At 37.5% G+C, this 23,553-nt stretch overlaps 1 protein-coding gene across 1 annotated transcript; it reads left to right on the forward strand.

Moving 5' to 3' along the window:
• Window positions 1-20,309: 20,309 nt before the first annotated feature.
• LOC125211746 (DNA damage-repair/toleration protein DRT100-like) lies at window positions 20,310-21,566 on the forward strand. The gene has a single exon (XM_048111660.1). It carries the CDS (start codon window positions 20,386-20,388, stop codon window positions 21,490-21,492), a length of 1,107 nt encoding a protein of 368 aa, XP_047967617.1. The 5' UTR covers window positions 20,310-20,385; the 3' UTR covers window positions 21,493-21,566.
• Window positions 21,567-23,553: the final 1,987 nt, after the last annotated feature.

The raw sequence follows: 23,553 nt of genomic DNA on the forward strand, positions 1-23,553 counted from the left end.
GTGACAGATGATCAGATCCGATTGAGACTGTTTCCTTTTTCTTTGGAAGATGCGGCAAAGGATTGGCTCGAGAGTTTGACACCGGGGTCCATTAGAACATGGGACCAGATGGTCCACAAATTCCTGGAGAAGTTCTACCCTCCTAGTGAGGCTATTAAGAGGCAACACGAGATCATTGCCTTTCAGATGATTCCTACGGAGACTATCAGAGATGCATGGGGGAGATTCAAAGCCTTGCTGAAGAGGTGTCCCAATCATGGTCTGTCCCCAACAGTGCAAGTCATTACATTCTTCAAGGGATGTATACCTGAAGCACAACGGGAGTTAAATCTTAGCGCGGGAGGTAATCTTCTCAAGAAAGGAGAGGAGGAGGCGATGAGAGTGATTGAAGAGCTTGCATCCAGTGATGAAGGATGGAGCAACGAAAGGAGTAAGGTGCATAGGGTGGCTTATACCACAGATCATGATACAATGAGCACCCTATCCGACAAGCTGGATGCCTTAACCATGAAGTTCGACTGCATGGCGATGGGGCAACCGTCTCAAGAGCCCCAAGGAAGTATGGAGGATGTGAATTATGTGCAACAGGGGGGTAACATGTATTACAATAACTCACGCCCGAACTTTAATGGGGGAGGATACAACCAATATGGGAACAAGGGGCATCCCAATCTCTCTTATGGGAACCACAATAATGCTCTGCAGCCTCCTCCGGGACTCACAGTTTCTGATGGGATGATGAACGACCCCAAGAAGATGACCACGGAGGACATACTCAAGTCCTTCATGCTACAATCTAATAAGGTCATGGAGCAGAACAATCAAAGGATGGAGAAGGTCGAGGCGGATGTACAGGGAATGACCACTCATTTGAAGAACATTGATATTCAGATCAGCCAGATTTCCCAGACTGTGAGCACTCTTACGCAACCGGGAAAATTCCCTTCTACCACTATCATCAATCCCAAGGACTGCAAAGCTATACATCTGAGGAGTGGAACAAACTACGAGGGACCTTCAATGCCATCCGAGAATGAGGGTAGAGTAGCAGAAAAGAGAGCTGAAGAGGAGGAATTGGTCGAAGAAGATGAGACAGTGCAAATTTCTACTCCACCTAAGGAGAACACGACTATACCTTCACCCACACCACCTACAGCTCATACTCCAGCTGAAGTGAGGATCCCTTATCCTCAACGTGTTCAGAAGAAGAAGACAGATGCTCAGTTCTCGAGGTTCTTAGACATCTTCAGGAAGGTGAACTTGAATATCCCATTGGTGGAGGCACTTCAAGAAATGCCTACATATGCAAAGTTCCTAAAAGATGTGCTCTCCAAGAAGAAGAAGTGGACTGACTATGAGACGGTGAACATATCTGAAAACTGTAGTGCCATAATTCAGAAAAAGCTACCGGCCAAGCTTAAAGATCCTGGGAGTTTCAACATCTCATGCGTCATTGGAAATGACAGACAGACAAAGGCACTTTGTGATCTGGGGGCGAGCATAAATTTGATGCCATTATCATTTTTCAGAAAGATGAAGATCGGCACTCTCAAGCCGACTACAATCACACTGCAGATGGCAGATAGAACCGTCACCTATCCTAAAGGAATTGTTGAGGACGTTCTTGTGAAGGTACACGACTTCATATTTCCCGTCGATTTTGTAGTGTTGGATATGGAAGAAGACGTGAATGTACCGCTTATCCTGGGGCGTCCATTCCTTGCAACGGGAAAAGCATTAATAGATATAGCGAGGGGAGAGCTCACTCTTCATATGGGCAACAAACGCCACATCTTATCTATCTACAATGCTATGAAGAGTCGTGAGGAAGAGGAACTGGTTACGAAGAAGGAGTGCAAAGCTGTGCATGTTGTAGAAGTCCAAAAGGCACAAGAAATTGAGTCCACATTTGAGGATTTCTCTTTGCCGCAGTGGATGTTTGGTTCATGTGGTGGATCAATTTCTAAAGAAGAGACTGCATCAAATGCCAAAGTGAAGGAGAAGAAAACAAAAGCTGAAAATTCACCCAAAGTGGAAACCAAAATTTCTGATGGAGCTCTGAAGAATACTTGGTGGAAGAAGAGATTGGCGAGATCCTATGCTTCCAAGATTGGCAGAAAATCCAACACCACCATTTATGGCGTGACATGATGCAGCTCATGGAGGACGTCGAGCCAACGACGATAACCAAAGGCACTGTAGGGGAGGTAACCCCTAGTAGGTAACTTTTAATTTTATCGTTTTAGTTTGTTTTTGGTGTGTTTTGTGTTGCTTTCATACCATGTAAGTCTCCCTTCTCCACCAACTTTTCAAACTTATTCTTTTCATAGCTTTGAATAAGTTTGGGGGGATGATATGGTGGATAGGGATACTAACGAGGTACTTATCTTATGCATGACAAGCGTATATCATATTAACCATGGCAAAGGACTTTGATTGAGGTAAAGAGTATACCATAGTGCTTGAGAAAGACTAATTGCTATATTCTAGTTTACCAGTCATTCATGTAATGTCCTTGGGGTTACACTCACTTAGTTTTATGACTAATCAGTGATCGAGTAAGTCATCCTTTGAATATGTGTTCACCTTAGGAGTATCTTCCTAATAGCTTTAATCGTAAGTTTGGGTATGCCTATGAGTATTACATTTGGAGTATGACTCTAGTAAAGGCTAGCTCAAGGGACACACGAGCTAATAAAGCTAAGCAATCACATAGAGAGATGAAATTAATTAAAGATCAAGTACGCAGCAAAGACATTATGGTGGAAAAGATATGATCAGAGAACAACCAAGCAGATTTTTCACATAAAATGCATTTGTGGCAGCATGTTCAAACATGATGTGAAATGAATGGTGGTTCGATATATCTAGTACCAATACCTGCTTTGTGTATAAGTGGGAGAGTTTTTGGCAGTGGGTATACTCGAAAGCATGTTTTGAGTATAAGTGGGAGATTGTTAGGTTTGGTATACTGAAAATCATGTTTCGAGCAAGTTTCGCTCGAATAGAATCTTGCTTGTATACGTAAAACTCTATAATCCACTTTTAACCCGATTCAGTATTATTCGAGCAGTTTCGCACGAATAGAATCAGTATATTATTACATTGTGTTTGCTTGTGCATTTATAAGATGTTTTATAAACATTTAAATGTATAAGAAGCAAACAAAGTCTAAGTCTTTTGCTTAGTAGACTGGTTGTGGGCGTCGTCCACTTTAAGGTAACACGGTCGGTTCTATGCAATACTTTGGAAAAGAAAAAGAAGAATTTCACAACCCAGATAGGCTTAGACTACCTATCGTGAAAGGTTGCAATGTCGGTCCGATTATTTCTAAGCCTTACTGAAATAAGATGACGTTGGTGTGGTATAGCACTGAATGGATCTAACAGCAAGACGTGTCTTTATGCTATCTACTGAAAGACTAGGTCTTGATAAAATACTATTTCTTAATCTACATAGGTTAGCATTGAGCATACGGTATTGATTATGCACTACTTTGACTTATCAAATGGTGCGGGTTTTTCGCAACCCAATAATCCTGATATATTGGGTAGTGGTGATTAATATCTAGCGGTGCTAGGATTGCTATTATGTTGAATCGTGCGTGAGGTGAGTCTCGTTTGATAATGTCCTCAAGAGGAGCTCGAACAAGGTTTTATTATTCGGAAAACTGGCCAGTTGGAGTTTTATCGCTCTATGAATAATAAATAAGTGTTTCTTGCTAAGTCCACTCTTGGAATTAATAAGATGTTAATTAATTAAGTCCATAGCAGACATTAATTAATTAATGGACATTTATATCTTAAGCGCGGGAAATAAATAATATAAATAACGGAAACCCGGATTACTTGTAATTTCGGATTTGGATGGGGAGTGCAATATTACTTCTGTAGTGGCTGCTCGTAATATTCCAATATAAGCTTATATTAAATTGGGGTTCAATTTAATTAGTAAAAAGCTAATTGGAGGAGCCCATATCCAAAACCTTCCATAGATCTCTGACTGGGCCTAATATGAACTTAATATAAATAGGAGAATAAAGGAGAGACAGAAACACAATTATTAGTAGAGTTTATTCGAGTCCTAGTATTTTGATTAGATCATCCCACCCTGATATGGAGATACAGTTCGGGAACCAGAGAGAAGATCCGTGGTCTAGTATTGAAGATCATCACGTGGAGAAGGCGCGAGCAATCGACGATTCTTTTGAGAATCAAATCGGTAACTCTAAACCGTAGAATTCATGTTTAGGATTTACTTTTTCTAAGCGTGAATTATTTGCGTTCTAGCATGCAATTATCGGTTTAACATGTGAATTGATTAATCGCATAATCGGTCAAATAGATCCGTATCTGATTTATTTGTTTTGTACAAGTCTTCCGCTGTGCAAGGGGCACCAAACCCCATCAAGTCACTCTTATTGTGCGCACGAGTTTTAAGAAATGTAAAGAATAGTTGGTTGGAAAAGTTTATGGAATATGAGACCCACTTTTTTATATTGATTTTATAATAAAATGTAAGTGAAGTGAGTTAATGGGATGTGGGGCCTACTTACCATTTATGGTAAAAATGAAGTGCGACTCTAATTGTGCAACGGGCCAAAATGGCAAAATGTGACTCTTATTGTAACGCCCCGCTTTTTTGAACCCTAATTTTTGGGTTATAAAATTTTTGCATTAAATGCTTTTAATGCTATGGAGTATGTGGATTAATTGATGAGTGATTTAATTACATGATTTGTGACCTAATTGCATTTTGGAGTTGAGATTGATTGAATGGTCAAAAATGTGGAAAATATGACATGGTTGTTGAATAGTCAAATATGTGGAAAATATGATGTGGCCGTTGAAAGGTCAATGTGTTAAGAAAATGAGGTGGAAGTAAAAATGGTTGATTTTGTGTGAATACTTTGATGCGGAGTAATATAATTGTGGCGAATTATTTCTCAAGGGTTGAGTGAGACTAAATAGGATTTCCATAAATATCCTACACATATTATTGGAATTTTCGACCCTATTATTATTGGAGATGGAATCCTATTTTTCTTGGATTTAATTATTTGCTTGGGATAATTATCCAAATTAAATCCAAAGTCCAATTATTCTCTAATTCCTCTATGGAATTTTCGAAACCCACCTTGTTGCATGGAGATTTTCGAAAATCTCCTATTTATGGGAGAATGAATTATTTTAATATATTATGTGATCCCTTATTTATTCTCTCCCATGAATAAATATAAATATTCTAGCATATCTTACCATATCTAAGGAGATCTTGTCATATCCTATTCAAATTAGGATTTTAATTTGATTCCTTGTGGAGAGATTCAAAAATCACGCCACTTTCCTACTATTATTGAGAGATTTATTACTTTATTCTGCTCCGTGATATTTTATTCTACTCCGTGAAATACCAAATTAAATCATATGCTAATTAAATAGCATGAAATTCGAATTCCCCCTTATTTCTCCCCAAAATTAACGCCAACAACACTCCTCCATATCTTCTCAAATCTTTAATTTATTTAATTAAAGATATTATATCTTGTACTCTATAAATAAGAGTGAAACCCTAAACCTAAATCAGAAAAATCGTCCCCTCCCTCTCTCAAAATCACGCCCCCCACTCTCCCAGTCTCTCTCAATTTTTCTTCTACTTTTCTCCAAGATTTCTTCATCTTTTGAGAAGAATTCAAGTTGAAGCCTCAAGAATTATTGAAGAATCAAGATTCTACTCTGTTTCTACCGATCGTTTTTATCAAGAAGAGGTATTTTGATTTATCTTTTCTCATTTAACCGATTAATCAATGTTCTTGAACCCTCATGCATATAGATCGAGTGAAAAGGGAAAACCAATTGATGAATGGGATGCGTATGTGTGTGTGAGTGGATCGTGTGTGTGTGTGTGCGTGCCTCGGTGTGCGTGTGTGTGCGTGTGATGTGTGTTGTAAAACACTCATGCGTGACATATTTTGATAATAGATCTGGAGTTGTAGTGCGAATAAAGAGTGATGTGATAATCATGCCTTGATTTTGAATGGTAATATTAAAACGAATTGAAAAATGGTTGCGCGACCGTGATTTTGGATAAATGATATATTGTGGTGCATCGGGCATTTCTAAAGATAAAACCCCTATGGACACTTGAAAATGGCATGATAACTATATTTGTGATAAAACTGTTTTCGGCATAAGTCCACTGAGTATGTTTATAGTACTCAGCCCTGCATGTGTTTTCCCTATGTGCAGGTTGAGCGGTGACGAGCGGTTGGCGGTGTTGAGCAAGTAATTGGAATAATATGATTAGTTTGAAACTCCGAGTGTAGTTGTGTCTTCATACATAGCTTTACCCTTCTCTTGGTTGCTTCTGCTGAAACATGAAACTTATTATCGTTTGTTTGAGTTTGAACCTATTTCATTTCGTTAGAATATTGAGACGTGATACGGATTGGATTATCTTGAAACCTTGTCATTTTGAATATTAATTGTGATAACCATTCTATCATTGAATTTCATTGCTAAGGCATTATTCTTCTCTTACTTAATTGTTCATTAAATACTTTGACAAAATCCCTTTAAATGAAACCCTAGCCTATGATTTTTGTTGCATTTAAGTCCGCCTAGGTAGCGACCGCCGTATTTATTATACCCTAGAAGGGCGGATCGTTACACTTATTGTGGAACGGAGGGTTAATATTTTAACCGGGACGGAGGAAGTTTTCCTTATATTTTTAATCATCATGCAATGAATACAAATAATCCATTTTTATGTTATTTAAGTAACATGTAATCATTCGATACTAAATATAAAGAGTAAACTTCATATTTGGTATCCGCGAATGCACAGAATGTATATTTATAGTGCTTCATGAAAATAAATTGCATGAAAGTATCTGGACTAAGATTTTAATTCATTTGACAAACTTTTATTTTCACTTTTTTAGATAAAATTAATTTTCATTTTATCCCTTTTTCTCGGGTCAATATTCGATAAGTGGCGAGGCTCAATCCATGGGTGCAAGTGAGGGGCGATGAGCCCGAAGCTTCGACACGGTCCGGTTGGAACGAAGGCGGCAAAGGCACGAGCACAAGCCGGCGATTCTCACCAAACGCTCCTTGTTCCCCGACATGCCATTTCATTGAATATATGCCCTCTTTTTGGATATTTGGACCAAGCAACGTGAGAAATTACACCCCAAAACAATTGAAGGTCGCATTGCTGACTTATTACTTGAACAACATACTTGAGTGAATCAATGAAGAATTGGGAATATTGCTTGAATAAAGAATGTGATAAAAATAAGTACTCACCCTGTCCCTTCGAAAATGACTCGCTTTTTTTTTTATTTGTCTCAACTAATACGATTCATTACTAAAAATAAAAATACTTTTGTTTCTATTTTATTTTATTTCATATCTCTTACTTTATTTATTTTACTTAATACGCAACATGAAATTGTATAAAATTCTTTAACGCCCAAACAAGAAATCATCTTTCTTGGAACATATAAAATATTATAAAAGCATAAACTTCTGAATAAATTTGAATGATGGACTACTTATCCGCGACTTTACACTCCCCATTATTAATTGTTATATGTTCGAAGAAATAATTAATTAGAAGGCATATCATTATATCACATCGTTTGCCGTTCATCGAACTAACACCTGTCCATTTTGTATGGACTACAAATAATAAGTTATTGATATCATTCAACGATAGAAAATAGTAGGGGTGGGAAAACGGTTCTCGGTTCTTGGTTAATCGAGAATCGAACTTTATTTTTTCGGTTATCGGTTAACCGAGAACTGAAAAAATAAGATTCAGGTTCGGTCCCGATTAGTGGGTTTAGGATTTAGGCGGTTCTCGGTTCTAACCGAGAACCGAAAGGTTAGAACCGAAGAACCGATTAGTGTGTACAATTTTGATTTTTTATAGATTCATTTTAATTTCATAAACTCTATCTTTCAAGTTTCAAAGAACTTAATAGAAACCAAACTTTATGTCCATATAATTTGTATGCATTTTAAACAAGAGAATACACAAATCAGAGAGATAACCAATCTCACGACATCTACTTTGTTTATTAAAATTTAGAATTTAACGTATTAGATAAATATGGAGCATTAATAAATAACTTAAATATCTCATAATGATATAGGTACATTGACTTATCTTCCTCTCTCATCTAAATTCTCGTAGCACGCCGACACAGTTGCTCCCACACGGCGACGACGAGGCTGCTGCTTTCTCCTCGTTGCGCTTCTCTCTCTTGCGCCGGGGACGACGAGGCTGCTGCCCTCTCCACACCGCTGCTCTCTCCAACGAGGCTGTTGTCCAACTTTCCACGCCGATGTTCTCTCATTCGGTTCCTTTGGTGGAACCGAAGAACCTGTCGGTTAGGACCGATCGGTTCCTCAAGGAACCGAACCGACAAAGAGTGCGGTTCCAGTTTTAGATTTTGGAAAAAATGGGATTCGGTTAACCGACTAATCGGTTCAGTCGGTCGAAACCGAACCGACCGAATCCCCACCCCCTAGAAAATAGTACTATATCCCTAATTTAAAAAAGAGAATAAAAAATTGGTAGTATAAAATACTGTTCCATCTGTTTCAAATTGGATGATACACTTATTTGGAAACAATGTGTCAAATAAAATGACATGTTTTTATTATTTGGAAATAATAAACTACTTTTTTTCATTCATTAATACGTTCAAGTTTCAACAACACTTTTTCTCCAATAAAATATTTAATTCTTTTTTATTTTTATTTAGTACCCCTACTTACTTTAACATTTTTCTCGGAGATTTCATAAGTTCTCTATTTAGTTATTTGGCCTAAATAGTCAAGAGATTGAATACTTCAGTTTTAACTTAATCGGGATTTTGGGTCTAACTATACAAGATGATTCAGTTACTTGAGACTTAATTAAATCAGGTTATTTAATTTATTGAAACTCATGAGTTTAATCAATTGGGTTTAATTAAATCCGAAATCAAACCTCTTCATAATAGATCATAAACAATTTAATTTAAAGAAGCCCAGTACATTAATTTAAAAAGTCCACCATAAATACGAGCAAAACTACCTACTTAGCAAATTAATTCAATGAACTACCTACTTAGCAAATTAATTCAATGAACTACCTACTTTCAATAATAAGTCCCCACCTTTAATCAAGTCAGCATAATTCTCGTTTTACTTCATCTAAAGACTAGAGAAATGGGCAGCCACAACTTAATTTATTTCAAGCCCACAAAAAGTTAGAACTCGGCCCAACTCGGATAATCAAGGAAAAGGCCCAAGTCTATTTTGTGAGGACCAGCCCACCCTTATCTCAGTGACTCATTCTCCCTCTCAAAACCTAAACGACTCTCTCCTGACTCTATCAACTCAAGTTGCGCGCAGCGGCGGATCTAGGTGGGGTCGGCCGACCCCATCGTATGCGCCGGAGAGTGGCCGGAAAACGCCCTCCATCAGCTGCTGACTCCACCACCTTCACGTATCTGCCCCATCCTCTATATCCAGAACCTGGCGGCGCTTATGCTCAGAAAGAGTTTTTCATAAGTTTTCTGTGAAATGGGCTCCTAAACTGGGCCTTCCTCTACTTTTATATTTTTTTTATATTTTTTAATTGTTGATTAACTTAGAACCCGCTTTATTTTCGGCTTATATTCTAGTAATACAAGTTCCAATGGTAATTTAAGTTTTCTTTTGAAATTTAACGATAGCTTTATTTTAAGTTTCAACATTAACATAATTTCCAACATGAACTCAAGTCTTTTAAATTGAATCTTTTACAGTTTCATGTAATAAGATCATTACTAGTATTTTATTTTTTCAATTTATATTATATTAATCAATAATTGTTAGGGCATCCATAATGGGGCGGACTATACGACGCCCTAAGCCCCGCTCTATGCACCGCCACATCAGTATTTTATCCTCCGCCTCTTCCACCTGCAATGGGGCGGACTATAGCCCGCCCTAAGCATTTTACTTATTATTTGAATATTTAAACACTACAAAAATTCATTAATCCTATTTTTTATGTTTGCAAATATATCAATTAGCAAGAATTAAAATATAAAAACACCACAAATTAAAGGCATATCCTATTGTCAGTATTTATTTTTTATTTTTTATGTTTTATGCTTGCAAATATGGAAATCGTCGGAATTCATTATTGAATTTAGAGAGAATTGAGATGGGGAAGAGAGTAAAGTGAAATGTGTGAAATGAAGTAAAAAAATTGGTGATATATATAGAAGAAAATATAAAAAAAAAGAATAAAAAAAAGAAAAAGAAAAATGTGTCCATAGTCCGCCCTATAGTCCGGCCCCCTCCCCCCCCCCTGCAATGGGGCGGACTATAGGCCGGACTATGCAAAAATGTGTGCATAGTCCGCGGACGATGCATAGTCCGCGGACTAAGGAATGGGCATAGTCCGTGGGTTGCTGCAATGGAGGACTAAGGGGCGGACGATGCATCGTCCGCCCCATCGTGGATGCTTTTATATTCCCTATTTTTTCTCTCATTAACATTTTTTATTGAATTCATTATTTTACTTATCTTAACCTTAATGAGACTAATTAAAAGTGTTATAGTTACCAAGGATAAATGGTTGGATATATCATGATTTTTATACTTTTAAAAAATATATCCAAATTATTGTAAATAATGTTTAATGAAACAATTTTTAGTTGTTTGCAGAATGTGTATATTTATTGATGTCAACTATCTTGAAAAAAATGGAGTATACATAACCGATATACTTCCTCCTTTCTAACAAAATAATGACATTTGGAATGACACGATAATTAATGCGCAATTGATAAAGTAAAAGGCAAAAAAATTAATTATAGTATTGTTATTGAAGAATGAGACTCACCTTATAAGAGAGAAAGAAGTTACCAAAAATAGAAGGGATATTTTTTTATGGGATGGGGAGATTATAAATTTTAATATTTTTTATTAAATTATAATTATTTAAATATTACTATATTTTTTTTCTTGTCCGATTCGACCCCACAGTTATCGATTCCTGGATCCGCCATTGGTTGCGCGCGTCTATTTCTTCGTGGGACATTCCAATAAAGTTAAATAATTTTTTTTTTTTACTAAAAACAAAAACATTCAAACACTCTTTATTTCATCACCTACTTTATTCTCTCTTATCCTTACTATTTTTTTTTTAATTTAATGTATGCAACACAATTTTTAAATCATTCAAAAATTTCATACTAACTTAGTTCGCCCGGAAGGAATAATTTATACTAGATAGACTGTCTACGTGCACTAATCAAAATTGAAGTTGTCCAAATTTATTTGTTGACTGTTGTAGTAGATAATGCTTGGTAAATAGTACATCATTTTGTGGTCAAATAAAAGTTGCGCTCGTGGAAGTGTGGAACCATGCCACATGGAAATATCTTTATAACAATATCATCTGTCTACTTTCACATGGATATACCATGTGGATTTCGTTAATTATTAGGCACAATAATTAATTAATAAAATCCCTAAAGTTTGGAGAAATTAACTCCACCACATAACACCTGTACAATGAGACCTTAGACTGTCTTCTCAAAAATAAAATATATAAACCTCAAGTAAAAAGTTCATTAATTTATATAAAACTATTAAATCGCTATTAAAACCAATTTTAAATTGTTGAATATTTTTCAATATAAGGATTATTTGTCTATAAAACTCCAAAAATTTTTTATAAAATTTTGATTTTGCATAAAACATACATGTAAATTATAAAATTATTGATTTGATCTGATTTTGCAATCACTTAAGATTTTGGCGGTAAAAGTTTTAGAGGATGTATGCAAAACTAGAATTCCATAAAAGTTTAGGAATTTAGAGGCTAGTTAATTAGTAGTACTTCTTTTGTCCCCAAAGAATATATACTTTGGGTTCGGCACGAGTTTTACAAAATTGGTAAAGTAAAAGAGAGATAGATAGAGAAAAAGTAATTAAATTATTATTAGTGAAAAATGAGTCCCACCATATTAAAAAGAAAAGAGTTTTTAATATTGAAAAATGCATATTCTTGTGTAATGGATTGAAAAGAAAAAAAATGTATATTTTTTATAGAACGGATGAAGTATAAAATTAACTTAGTGCAGACGTGCAGTCAGCCAAAAGTAATTTTGAATTACAAGACAGTCTCAGTCAATTGTCCCTTAATTAGGCAAATTCAGAGATAGTATGCCATTGATTAAAGATTTGTTTGTCTATCATTATAGAACATGAACTCACATGCAATCATTTCTTCATGTTGTAAAGAAAAAAATAATTTGACTGATTTCTGAGTAATACCGACCGAACCTTTTGCTCTAGTTTTAGGCTTCTTATCAAGGCAAATAACTTTTTTTATTCTCTTAAAATTACTAAAAATTTAATATTTTATGGAGTATAAATTATTATGCAAAAATCTTTTAACATAAATCTAGCTATGTTTTTTTTTTTTTTGGATTTAATCACAGGTGTAACGATCCCGTCTTTGGCAGAATCTAATCCTGCTTGATCGAGTTTGTGGATTCATAGCTAAGTTTTTTTTTATAGTGTAGGGATTCACATGGGCTTGGCAAAAACCTGGGCCCCCAATTAATAAGGAAACCCCCCAAAAAGGGGCCCAATATTAACTTTCCCCCCTTTGGCCCCTTCCCGGAGAAAGGGGGGGAGAAAACGGTCACTGGCCTTCATTTAAAAAGGCATTCCCTCACCAAAAAAACCAAAGTTCATTAGAAAAGAAATCCCGGGGGTTGCCAACAAAACCCCCAAATGGAAAAACCAAAATTAGTTTTGTAGGATTTGGGGGTTGCCTTGAAACCCCAAAGGGTAAAACAAAGTTTTTCCCCAAAAGGGGACATCGATAAAATGTTAACCAAAATCAAAGTGAAATTTTTTTTATGCATGACAACAACACCCCGAGGAAGGCTTTAGTACCCTACTCGGGGTTATGATCGGTATTGCTTTTTTAAAAAAGAACTTCCCTTTTTTCCACAACATCTCAATAAAATGAAACCAACATCATATTTTTTGGTTCATCAGGGAAAAACGGGGTTTTTACAAAGTTGGATGGCGGACTATCAAAGTAAAACAGGGGCCCGGACAATAAACTTGAGTTGGGAAAACCCCCTTTAAACAAATTGCCCCCTTTTAAACCTTCTTTTGGTATATACTCGGTTTTGTTGTAAACATTTCTGATGTGTTGCGGTTGTGTTTTCCCGGTCCTGAAGGGAACCCCTTTAAAACACCCGGGCCAGGGGAATTGGGATTTCCTTTGTCCTTATTTTTAGCATGGAGAATCAAAAAAACCCCCGGCTAAACCCCTTGATCTTTTTAAAAAAACCCAAACCATCCCCAAAGTATTTTCGGGTACCCAAAAGGGCCCCAAGAGTTTCCCCCGATCCTTTTGGCCCCGGGGGGGTTAGACATGTATCTACTAAGAAAACGGCAAAAGGCAATATGGCCCCGTTTCCATAAGATACTTTGGACAAATAGCTTTGGGAAAAAGGGGCCCCTTTTGCATAGTTTTTAACCTGAATTGGTTGTGGGGACAAGGCCCTTTACCCAAAAAAGGGGAGCTAAAGGGGAAGGAACCCAATTTTAGCCCCAAAGCATATTAAACTTTTAAAAAATTTTTTGAAATGGGTTTCCCGATAAAGGGGCCCCGGAGAAGGGATTTCCCAACCCTTTTAAAGGATATTGACCCCCAAAATTTTTTTTTAGCATCAAAAAGATCTTTCATGTCAAAATTTTCCAAAAAGCACTTTGCCATGTTTAATAGACTTAATGCAAAGGACCCGTAATCAACTATCACCCCAATTCAACAAGAACAGAGGCACTTTATAAAGTTTTTTTCACATACAAGCGGCTAAAAATCCCCTAAAAACCCCAACCCTTAAAATCAAAGATTAAACTTAATATTCCACCCCAGGAATTGTTTAAGCCCATCGACCCTTTTTTAAGGGGCCACATGTTTGGGGAAAGTTTGGATCCAAAAAACCCCCTTTTGGTTGTTTCATGTATTTTGGGTTTTATCATTCCCATGAAGAAAGGGGTTTTTGACATCCTTTGCTTTAATTCCCAATTAAAATGGAAAAAAGGCGCATCACTCTTAATTAGTAAACCCCCCGGGGCAAAAATTTACGTATAATCAATCCCCTTTTTTGGGGAAAACCTTTGGACCAAACCCACCTTGTACCTCCCCCCTCAATAAAAATTTTTAAATTTTAAAACGGCCACACTAACCCTTTCACCGGGGCCCCCGGGGGGGAGCGAAAATACCCAAAGTATTTTTAAATTGAATAGAGAGTGGATTTCCTTTTTGCTAGCTTTAAACCAAAAACCCCGGAACTTGGATTTTTTGACCCCTTTTTAAAGGGTTTTTGAGGCTCTTTTCCAGTTTAAAACACTTGAAAGCTAGGGTAACTAAATTCAAAAAACCCCTTCAAATCGGGGGCTTTAAACCCCTTTCTTTAACCCCTAGTTGCGTAATTTTGTAAATGCGGATTATTCGGGTTGTGGCTCATCATTAAAAACATTTTCATGGTCGGGGTTTTGGGTTTTTCTAAAATTTCCAGGGGAAAGGATCGGGTTGATGGGGGAAAAGGTTCCCCCCTTTCCGGTGGAAGCACCCCAGCGCCGGGCTCCCCCCTTTGGGGAATTTCCTCGTTCCCCCCCATTAAGGGTTTTCGGGATGGAGAAGCGGGGGCCCGGGGAAATACCAGGGGAAAAAAATCTTCATTGAAGATAACACCCTTTTACGACCAAAACCCGAAACCAGGAAAAATCCCCCCCAGCCCCAAATAACCCCCAACCCAAAATCGGTTTGAAAAAAAACCCCCTTTCCCTAGACCGGATCTAACTTTTTTGGGGTTTTTGAATGAAAAAAAGCACCCCAAAACCATAGGTGGGGATTGGGTTTTCTTCCGGGGGGAAACATCGGAGGAAAAGGGGGAAAAGGGGATCTATTTATCAAATAACGGCGGTGAAAAACCCCCCAAAACCCCAAACGCCAAACCATTTTTTGGGGAGAGCCCCTAACCTTTTCAAAGAAAAGTCTATTCACCCTCCGACAACACCATTTTTTTTGAGGGGGGGAAAAGGTTCCCTTTTAATTTCCCTTTTTGACCAAAGAATCCATTTGAGCATTGCAAAATTAAGGCCATTATCGTTTCCAATGGTCTTGATACTTTTCCCGGTTTGTTTTCAATTAAAACTCTCAATTTGAAAAGGTTTAAAAAACATAGATTATTTTTTTAAAAGAAAACCCAAACTTTCTTGAAAAATCATCCAATGGATAGAAAATACGAATCCGGGGTGGGTAGAGCCCCGGGCCGGGCCCCAACATCCAAAAATGCAAGTCTAAAACCCCAAATTGGCTAACATTTTCGTCCAGGGGGGGGAAAAAACACCCCCTTTTCTTTGTTTTCCTTTAACCGAAATTTCACAAAAGGGAAGCTCATTTTTGAAATCCAACTCCTCCAAAAAATCGGGGTTTTTCAAAAGTTTTAACCCCCCGACTCTAAAAGCCTTTTAAACATTATACGTAAAGCCATCCATTTTAACGGTTTTCACTATGATCATAACTAGTTAGAGCAGGGGAACATTCCCCCTTACACTTTTCCCCGGACCCAAACAGGCCGGCCACCACCCACGGGCCCTTTTGCCCAAACCCCCACCCTCAAAAACCCCCCGGGTTAAAAAAACCAAAAAGGGGAAGATGGGGGTTTTAATTTAAACGGGGCCCCATACCGCGTTTTTAAAGCGACAAGTATCCATTTCAAACTTTAAAACCGTCCAAAAGCGGAAAATTTTTCACTTCTTGTCATTAGCCATAGACAACATTTTCCCCAAGGGTTTGAGAGAAAAAAAAGCATCTTTGAAAAGGGGGTTGTGAAAAATTCCCCAATCCAAATTTGCCGGTCTATTTGGTGAAGAAACACTGAGCGGGGGTTCTGAGAAAACACTCATGGTTAAATAAAAAAAACACCATTTCCCCATCATCCCCGGTTCCAAGAGACTCCCCGGGGTTTTTAAACCCTTTGGGTTCTTTTCCTTTTTTGGGGGGTAAATTCGCCTTGTAATGACCCCCTTCCCCCCTATTTAAAAAATTTTCTTTTAAACTTAGGGTCTTTCTTTTTGACTGGAACACGCCTTTTTGTTTGACTTAACACCATTCCTAGGGAATTTTCCTCCCTCCAAAATTTAGACCTCCCTCTCCATTAAGCCTTTGTTTGAGAAGATTTAGGGTTAAAAAATTTTCTTTAAGTTCCAATTCTTTTGACTTTAAGGCGGTTATCATGTCAAAAGGAATAAAACCCCTTTCCCTTTCTTTTTAAGGTTTTCCTTAACATCACCTAAGTATCGGGGATAGCTTGGAAAATTTTTTCTTTCTTTCATCAATGTTTTTTTCTCCAGACCTTTTAATTTGGACAGGTTTTTTAAAAATATCAAAATTATCATCTATGTCCCTTTTAAAGATCAAAAATTTTAAAATTAAAAAGCTTTTCCGGGGGGATAAATCCGGGGGACATAGAATTCGATTATAGAGAATTTTCCGGCTAGTCACATCTCCTTTGGGGTTCAATAGCCCCCACGATCCTGGGGTCGGGGAGGTTGAGGAAAATTTAAACCCCAGCTAATTCATTCATTTGCCTTTTTCTGGGAAAATATTTTTGGGGAAAGGGCCCCTTGATAGTTTTGAAAACCTTTTCTTGAATCGGGGGAACCCCTTTTAAACCCTTTTTTTTTAAAAATTAAAAAAATCATTTTTCCCTTTAAGGGGACAATGCCAAGGTTTTATCTTTTGGGGAAAAATTTTAACACACCAAAAGAACTTCCCCCACTCCAAAGGGGAAAAAAGGGAACAACCCTTTCCGGGGGTAGTGGATTTAAACAAATAGCGTTGGGAATCCCAGGAACAAAGATGCGGGAGATTTTTTATGCTTTAAAACCGGGTGAAGCTAGCGGCAAACACCCGGAAACCCCGGTGATCCCGGACACGAAGATCAAGTCTAGGTGAGTTCCCCCATCGTCCTTTTACCCCAGGAAAAGGATTTCCGGTTCCGATCCCCCCTATATGGGGGCGCGGGGGCACTTTTGGGCGGTTAAAGGGACGGGGTGGATAGGTAATTTTTCCAAAACGAAACAAAGCTTAAAAAAAAACACACCTTGGGAAAAAAAGAAAGAAAAAAACGGCGGAAGAAAAAAAAGGCCCCAAAACACAATCATGCGGGGGAAAAGGGGAAGCCGAGCAGACCGGGGCGGCGGTTCTTTCCCCCCAACAAAAGCCCGGCCAGGAATTTAAGAAAGGGGAAAAAAAGAGGTTTAGCCAATTTCCGGGGGGTTACCCTTCGTTAAGGTGCCAAGTCTTCCCGGGGAAATTTTGGGGGGCACTACGGCCCCCCCGGGTTTGCGACCTCCGGGAGTGATCCCCCTGGCCGTCCCTTTTTGGGGATCGAAACCCCTCGGGATTTAATTTCTGGGCCTCATTGATTGGTTCGAGATGGTATTTTGGGGATACAAACCCCCAAAAAACAACGGTGGTAACTTGATTAAAGGTAATACAAATTTAGATTCTACCCAGAAAATGTTTTGTGTCCGCACTAAGTTTGTCTCCTAAAACATTTACTATTCTCTATAATTTATGCATGTTATCTTTATTCTTATATTTATAAAAATAAATATATATAAATTGTATATGTACATGATATCCTTGAAAATAGTATGCTATGTAACATCTGATCCACCAGATTTCCTGCATGGAATTTAAATATTTTATAGTTTTTGGTGGACAATTATGGCCAATTTTACGGTGGCTAACTAACCATGTTAAGATAAATTATGGGCCCAACATTGCTCCTCAATTATTGTGGCCCGATTCATTAAAGTGAGGCGAGAATCTGGGTCATGGCTGTAGTAAAATTGATAAATCTAGTGGCAACAATAAATCAATGATAAGTCAGTGTCTGACATTATCCTCAAATTCGCAGTGTATTAATCGTAATATTTTTATATTTCTGCTTTTTCATGTAAAACTTGTCAATTACTTCATCCGGTCCCATTGACCAGTGCAGATTTTTAAAAACATATCAGTAAAATCATGGATCCAGGTTCGATATTGAATTTTAAAATTAATCTAAAATATCATAAATTTTATATTTTATTTATTATTTTACAATCGGACTAATATAAAATATTTTTGGTAAAAAATTATTCTACATGGATAATAATGATACATTTATGATAATAATGATACATTTATAATACTTTTGGCCACTTTTAAATTCGTAGAAAGTATGATAAAAAAAAACCACGTAGAAAGAGCCACATTGATATAGTAGTGCCAAATATGATACAAAAAAAAGACATGTACTTAAGTACGATATGGTTATTGAACTGCCGTAAAAAATAACATACAGAACGTAAAGTTTATGTTGTTTTATACTATCAATTTTACTGTTCGTAATAGATACCAGAATTTGGCTAAAGTTCATGATTTGATTTTATAAAAAAAAGTGAGAGAAAAACGTTAGTGGAATGTAGGTCTTACTCTTATATACTCCCTGCGTCCCACTCTAAGTGATATATTTTCCTTTTGTGAATATCTCATTCTAGTTGACATATTTTCTAAAATAAAAATATCATTATCTCTGCGCTATTCTCTCTTCTACTTTATTCTCTTTCAACTAAAATCATAAAACAAAACTGCATAAAATCTGGTGCCAAATAGAAAACTTTCCACTTAAAATGGAAATATGGAACATTCCACTGAGGTTTATATATTAAAATTTGTTTCGAGCGAACAAGTACTTGTACAGTTACTCAAGTTACTCAACTTATGTATACGAGAAATCTTAGATCTACTTACAACCCAAATAAGATTAAATAAAATTAATAATGGTTTATTTTATACTTCCTCCGTTTTATAGTAATAGAGACATTTCATTTTGCGCACTCATTTTGAAAAAATCATTATAACTAATTAAAGTGGAGAAAAAGTAAAGTAAGAGAAAGAATAGTGTAGAGAAGAGTCTTATCTATAATATACTTTCTCTTACTTTACTTTTTCTCCACTTTAATTATTTATAATTATTTTTTCAAAACGAGTGCACAAAATGAAATGCCTCTATTACTATGGAACAGAGGGAGTAATAAAAACTTCCTTCGTCCGTCATTAGGAGTCTCATTCCTTGGCGACACAGATTTTAAGAAATGTTAAGAAAATTGGGTAGAAAAAAGTTAGTGGACTGTGGGTCCCACTTGTATATATTAGTAGTTTAAATTAAATATGAGTGGAATGCGTTGGTGGAATTTAGAACCATATTACTCCCTCCGTCCCGGCTAAGATGACACGTTGCTTAGCCAACACGAGATTTGAGGAGTTATTGGTTAAAGCGTTTAATTGGGGAGAAAGAAGGTGGGTGTAAGTATTAAAGTAGAGAGATAAAGAAAAATGGATATTTTAATAGGAGTGAGAAAAAGTGGTTGAGTGTATTAATTGGAGAGAGAAAGTTACCAAAAAATGAAATGTATCATCTTAGTTGGGACAAACTAAAAAGGAAAACGTGTCATCTTAAGCGGGACGGAGGGAGTACCATTTAAGGTAAAAGTGAATTGAAAAAAAAAAGAAAAAAGGTAAAAGTAAACTGGGACTCCTATTTACGAACGGACTAAAATGAAAAAACGGAACTCCCATTCGCTGACGGAGGGAGTATATGAAACATATAATATAAACAAGTCTTAGGTTTTTGTATTGTTAGCCGACTAGTGGAATAGGTCTTCGCAAGAGGTGACTCGGTCAATCTCTTGCAGAATTAAAACATTTTCACGACCTAGATAGACCTTAAATAACTATCGTGAACGGTGGTTGCAGTGCTATTCTGAGAGCTTTTCTTACCTATGATAACTAATGACTTTGGTGTGGTATATCTAGGATTAGGTTGGTACGGTATATTCGTACCGCTAATGGTATACCGTATACCGTACCGAAATATCGGTATGAAAGAATTTCATATCGTTGTCGTATCGAAAGTTTCGGTATACCAAATTACGATATACCAAACTTTCGGTATGAGTGATATCACTACCGTTATCGTATCAATATTTCAACATATTGTACCAAACTTCGATATACCTTAATGAGACGGTATAATATACAGTTATAGGGTAATAATTTGGGATAAACTTTCTATTTGAAATGAGAACATTTTATGTTGAGTAAAATAAAACTATTTTTTTGTGGAGGGTGAAGTAGTATTTATTCTGGACTTGAACGTGCATGCCTGCAGTGAAGTAGCATTCTCACATGCAAACCTCTGTCACACTACCCAACTTGTAGAGAGAAAGAGTGCCACCGCCGATGGCCACCAACGCCTTCTATTCCTTATCCGCCATATTAATATTATTATCACTCCTCTCCCTAAGCAATGCCTGCTTCCCCTCCGACCGCGCCGCCCTCCTCGCCTTCAAGTCCACTCTCCACGAGTCCAACCTACACCTCTTCGACACCTGGTCCGGCAGCAACTGCTGCCACCGCTGGTACGGCGTCAGCTGCGACCCCGAGACCCGCCGCGTCGCCGACATCAACCTCCGCGGCGAGTCCGAGGATCCCCTCTTCCGCAAGTCCAACACCTCCTCCGGCTACATGACCGGCACCATCTCCCTCGCCGTCTGCCTCCTCCCCCGTCTCTCCGCCCTCACCCTCGCCGACTGGAAAGCCCTCTCCGGCCCCATCCCCCCCTGCCTCACCTCCCTCCCCTTCCTCCGCGTCCTCGACCTCGCCGGCAACCAATTCTCCGGCCAGATCCCCGCCGACATCGGCCGCCTCTCCCGCCTCGCCGTCCTCAACCTCGCCGACAACCAGATCTCCGGCCAGATCCCTGCCAATTTCGGCAATCTCACCTCCCTCACGCACCTCGACCTCCGCGGAAACCAGATCTCCGGCCAGATCCCGCCCAATTTCGGGAATCTGAGAATGCTGAGCCGCGCACTGCTCAGCAGGAACAAGCTCACCGGTTCAATTCCGCCCTCGGTCTCCTACATCTACCGCCTCTCCGATCTGGATCTGTCTCTTAACAGCCTCACCGGTCCGATCCCCGCCGGCCTCGGCAAAATGGCGGTTCTCGCCACATTAAACCTCGACGGAAACAGGATCTCCGGTCCGATTCCGACGACGCTGATCGGTTCGGGGATTAGTATACTGAATTTGAGCAGGAACGAGATTGGAGGTTACATTCCGGATTTGTTCGGGGCGAGATCGTACTTCACTGTGCTGGATTTGTCGTACAACAATCTGACCGGGCGGATTCCGAAGTCGATATCGGCGGCGACGTTTGTAGGGCACCTGGACGTGAGCCATAACCACCTCTGTGGGGCCATACCGGCGGGGGCTCCGTTTGATCATCTCGAAGCGTCGTCGTTTGCATACAATGATTGCCTCTGTGGGAAACCGCTTAAACCTTGTTAGTTTGAAATTTTGAGTAATGTTTTGCGTCAGCTTATCTTGTTTCAATATTATTATCAATATTTATTTAATACTCATTGTATATTTATCATTTTACATGATAATATAAGGTCCTGTTAACACAAAACACTCCGTTAATTGCTCAACACAACCAAAATTAATGCTATAGATTATATATATTCACTCCCCCTGTCCATTTCCATTTCAGTCCATTCATAATCTAATTCATTTTATTTCATATTCTTAAAACCTGCACTGAATCAAATTAAGTAGCAATTTAAGTTGACGACCAAGGGAGTATATATATTGAGAGATAATACAGATATAATACAAAAGTACAGCATTTTTAATCAAATTGTTGGAGATAAATTAAATTACTACTGTTTTTCCTATTTTACACATTAATCAATCCCGCTGCATATATTAATGTAAGCTAGGCTCGCCTATTTAATAAAACAATAAAGTTATGCAACCAAATTTTGTACAACCAAAAATTGGTTGATTTGAGAAAAAATATAATTTATTTATACAATTAATTAAAAAATTAGACATATTTATTATAGTATAGGGAACATGCATAATATTATGATATTTATGTATAATTTTTTAAATTTTTTTTGAATCATAAAATATATTTAATGCATATTTTAAAATCTAACTAGATAATCAATGCACACATTCCCATGCATATACGGGAAAGTGGGAATCAATATGAATGTATATTGCCTCCATCTTGAAGTACTGAACAAATAACGGTCATTTTATACTTTCTTATATGGCCATTTCATTATAGTTTTTTCTTTTAATTATTTTTTCTACAAAATTTGGCCGTCAATACACGCTATTTATTCATTGTAACACCTATTCTGAAGCTAAAATAATGTATGTCTATGATTAAAAAACTAATAGTAATAAATTTTACGTACATGTATTGTATGGGTCTGATCACTGCAGTATTGTGTAATAATGATGTTCACCATAAAAATGGCATGGGAGGACCACGTTCCCTGTTTCTTGAAAAAAAAAAAGAAGGTTGAATCTCCAGCCAAAAAGGGACCCGCGAGTCCCACTCCGACAGCATTGTAAGAGATGTTCAATCAAGGTACACAATGGCCGTCATTGTAAGAGATGTTCAATCAAGGTACACAATGGCCGTTAAAAGGAGGGTCGTAATACTTTGTCTTGCCAGAAGCCTACTTCCCAAGGCCTCACACTTGCACCTGAGAGATATTGCAATTACACGGCAATAGTGAGAATCGATCCTTAGCCATTCTTGCAATTCTACTCCTCCGAAACCAACTGCGCTTCCTGCAAACAAATAGACCACGTTCCAGTGTTTCGTTTGTTGCCACTGTTGCTAATCAGATGAATTCCAAGTTTTCAATCTTGGAGGTGCAAAATTTAATTTTTGTACAACCAATCAACTTTAATAAAAATATTGGGATTATTGAGTTTCAATGAATGCACAAGATCATCAAACACAACATAATTTGAAGCTCAGAATTGTGGCTCAGTGAATTATCTACTTGAAAATTTTGGATAATAAAACCAAGCCAGTGTGGTCCTAGAAAAATGCCGTTGAATTATAGTGCTTGCAATGATTATTAAATATCTACACTTAAAAAGATTTTATTAAACTCATCCCCATCGTACGCAACCCTTTCTAGTTTGGGTTGGAAATGAGTGCTTCCAAATCATGATATGGATTTGGATACGAATGATCTATTGAATATATTGATGTAAAACCTCAAGAGTCAAGACTTAATTATATGGATTGGTAGCACTCCTTAGATTAGATTAAGGTAGAGAGAAACCTCAATCCGTTAACTATATGATCAGTCAAGTATCTCAATATGATTAAGCGCCATAAGACCTTGCTCAAATATCTTGATAAATTATAAACAAGTGAAATACTCAACAAAGAGAATTGAACTCATAAAGACAAAGTTAATTTCATTTATGATCAATGTCACTCTAGTTCTCCTAAAATCACTTATATAACACAAAATGTGATATAAAATGACTCTTCATGTTTGCTACTCACATTTAAACGAAAATTCATTT

Source organism: Salvia hispanica, chromosome 1 (assembly GCF_023119035.1).
Source record: "Salvia hispanica cultivar TCC Black 2014 chromosome 1, UniMelb_Shisp_WGS_1.0, whole genome shotgun sequence".
NCBI lineage: Eukaryota > Viridiplantae > Streptophyta > Magnoliopsida > Lamiales > Lamiaceae > Salvia > Salvia hispanica.

What these genes read in the sequence shown, in the direction of transcription:
- LOC125211746 (XM_048111660.1), top strand. Translation starts at nt 20,386, where the DNA reads ATGGCCACCAACGCCTTCTATTCCTTATCCGCCATATTAATATTATTA.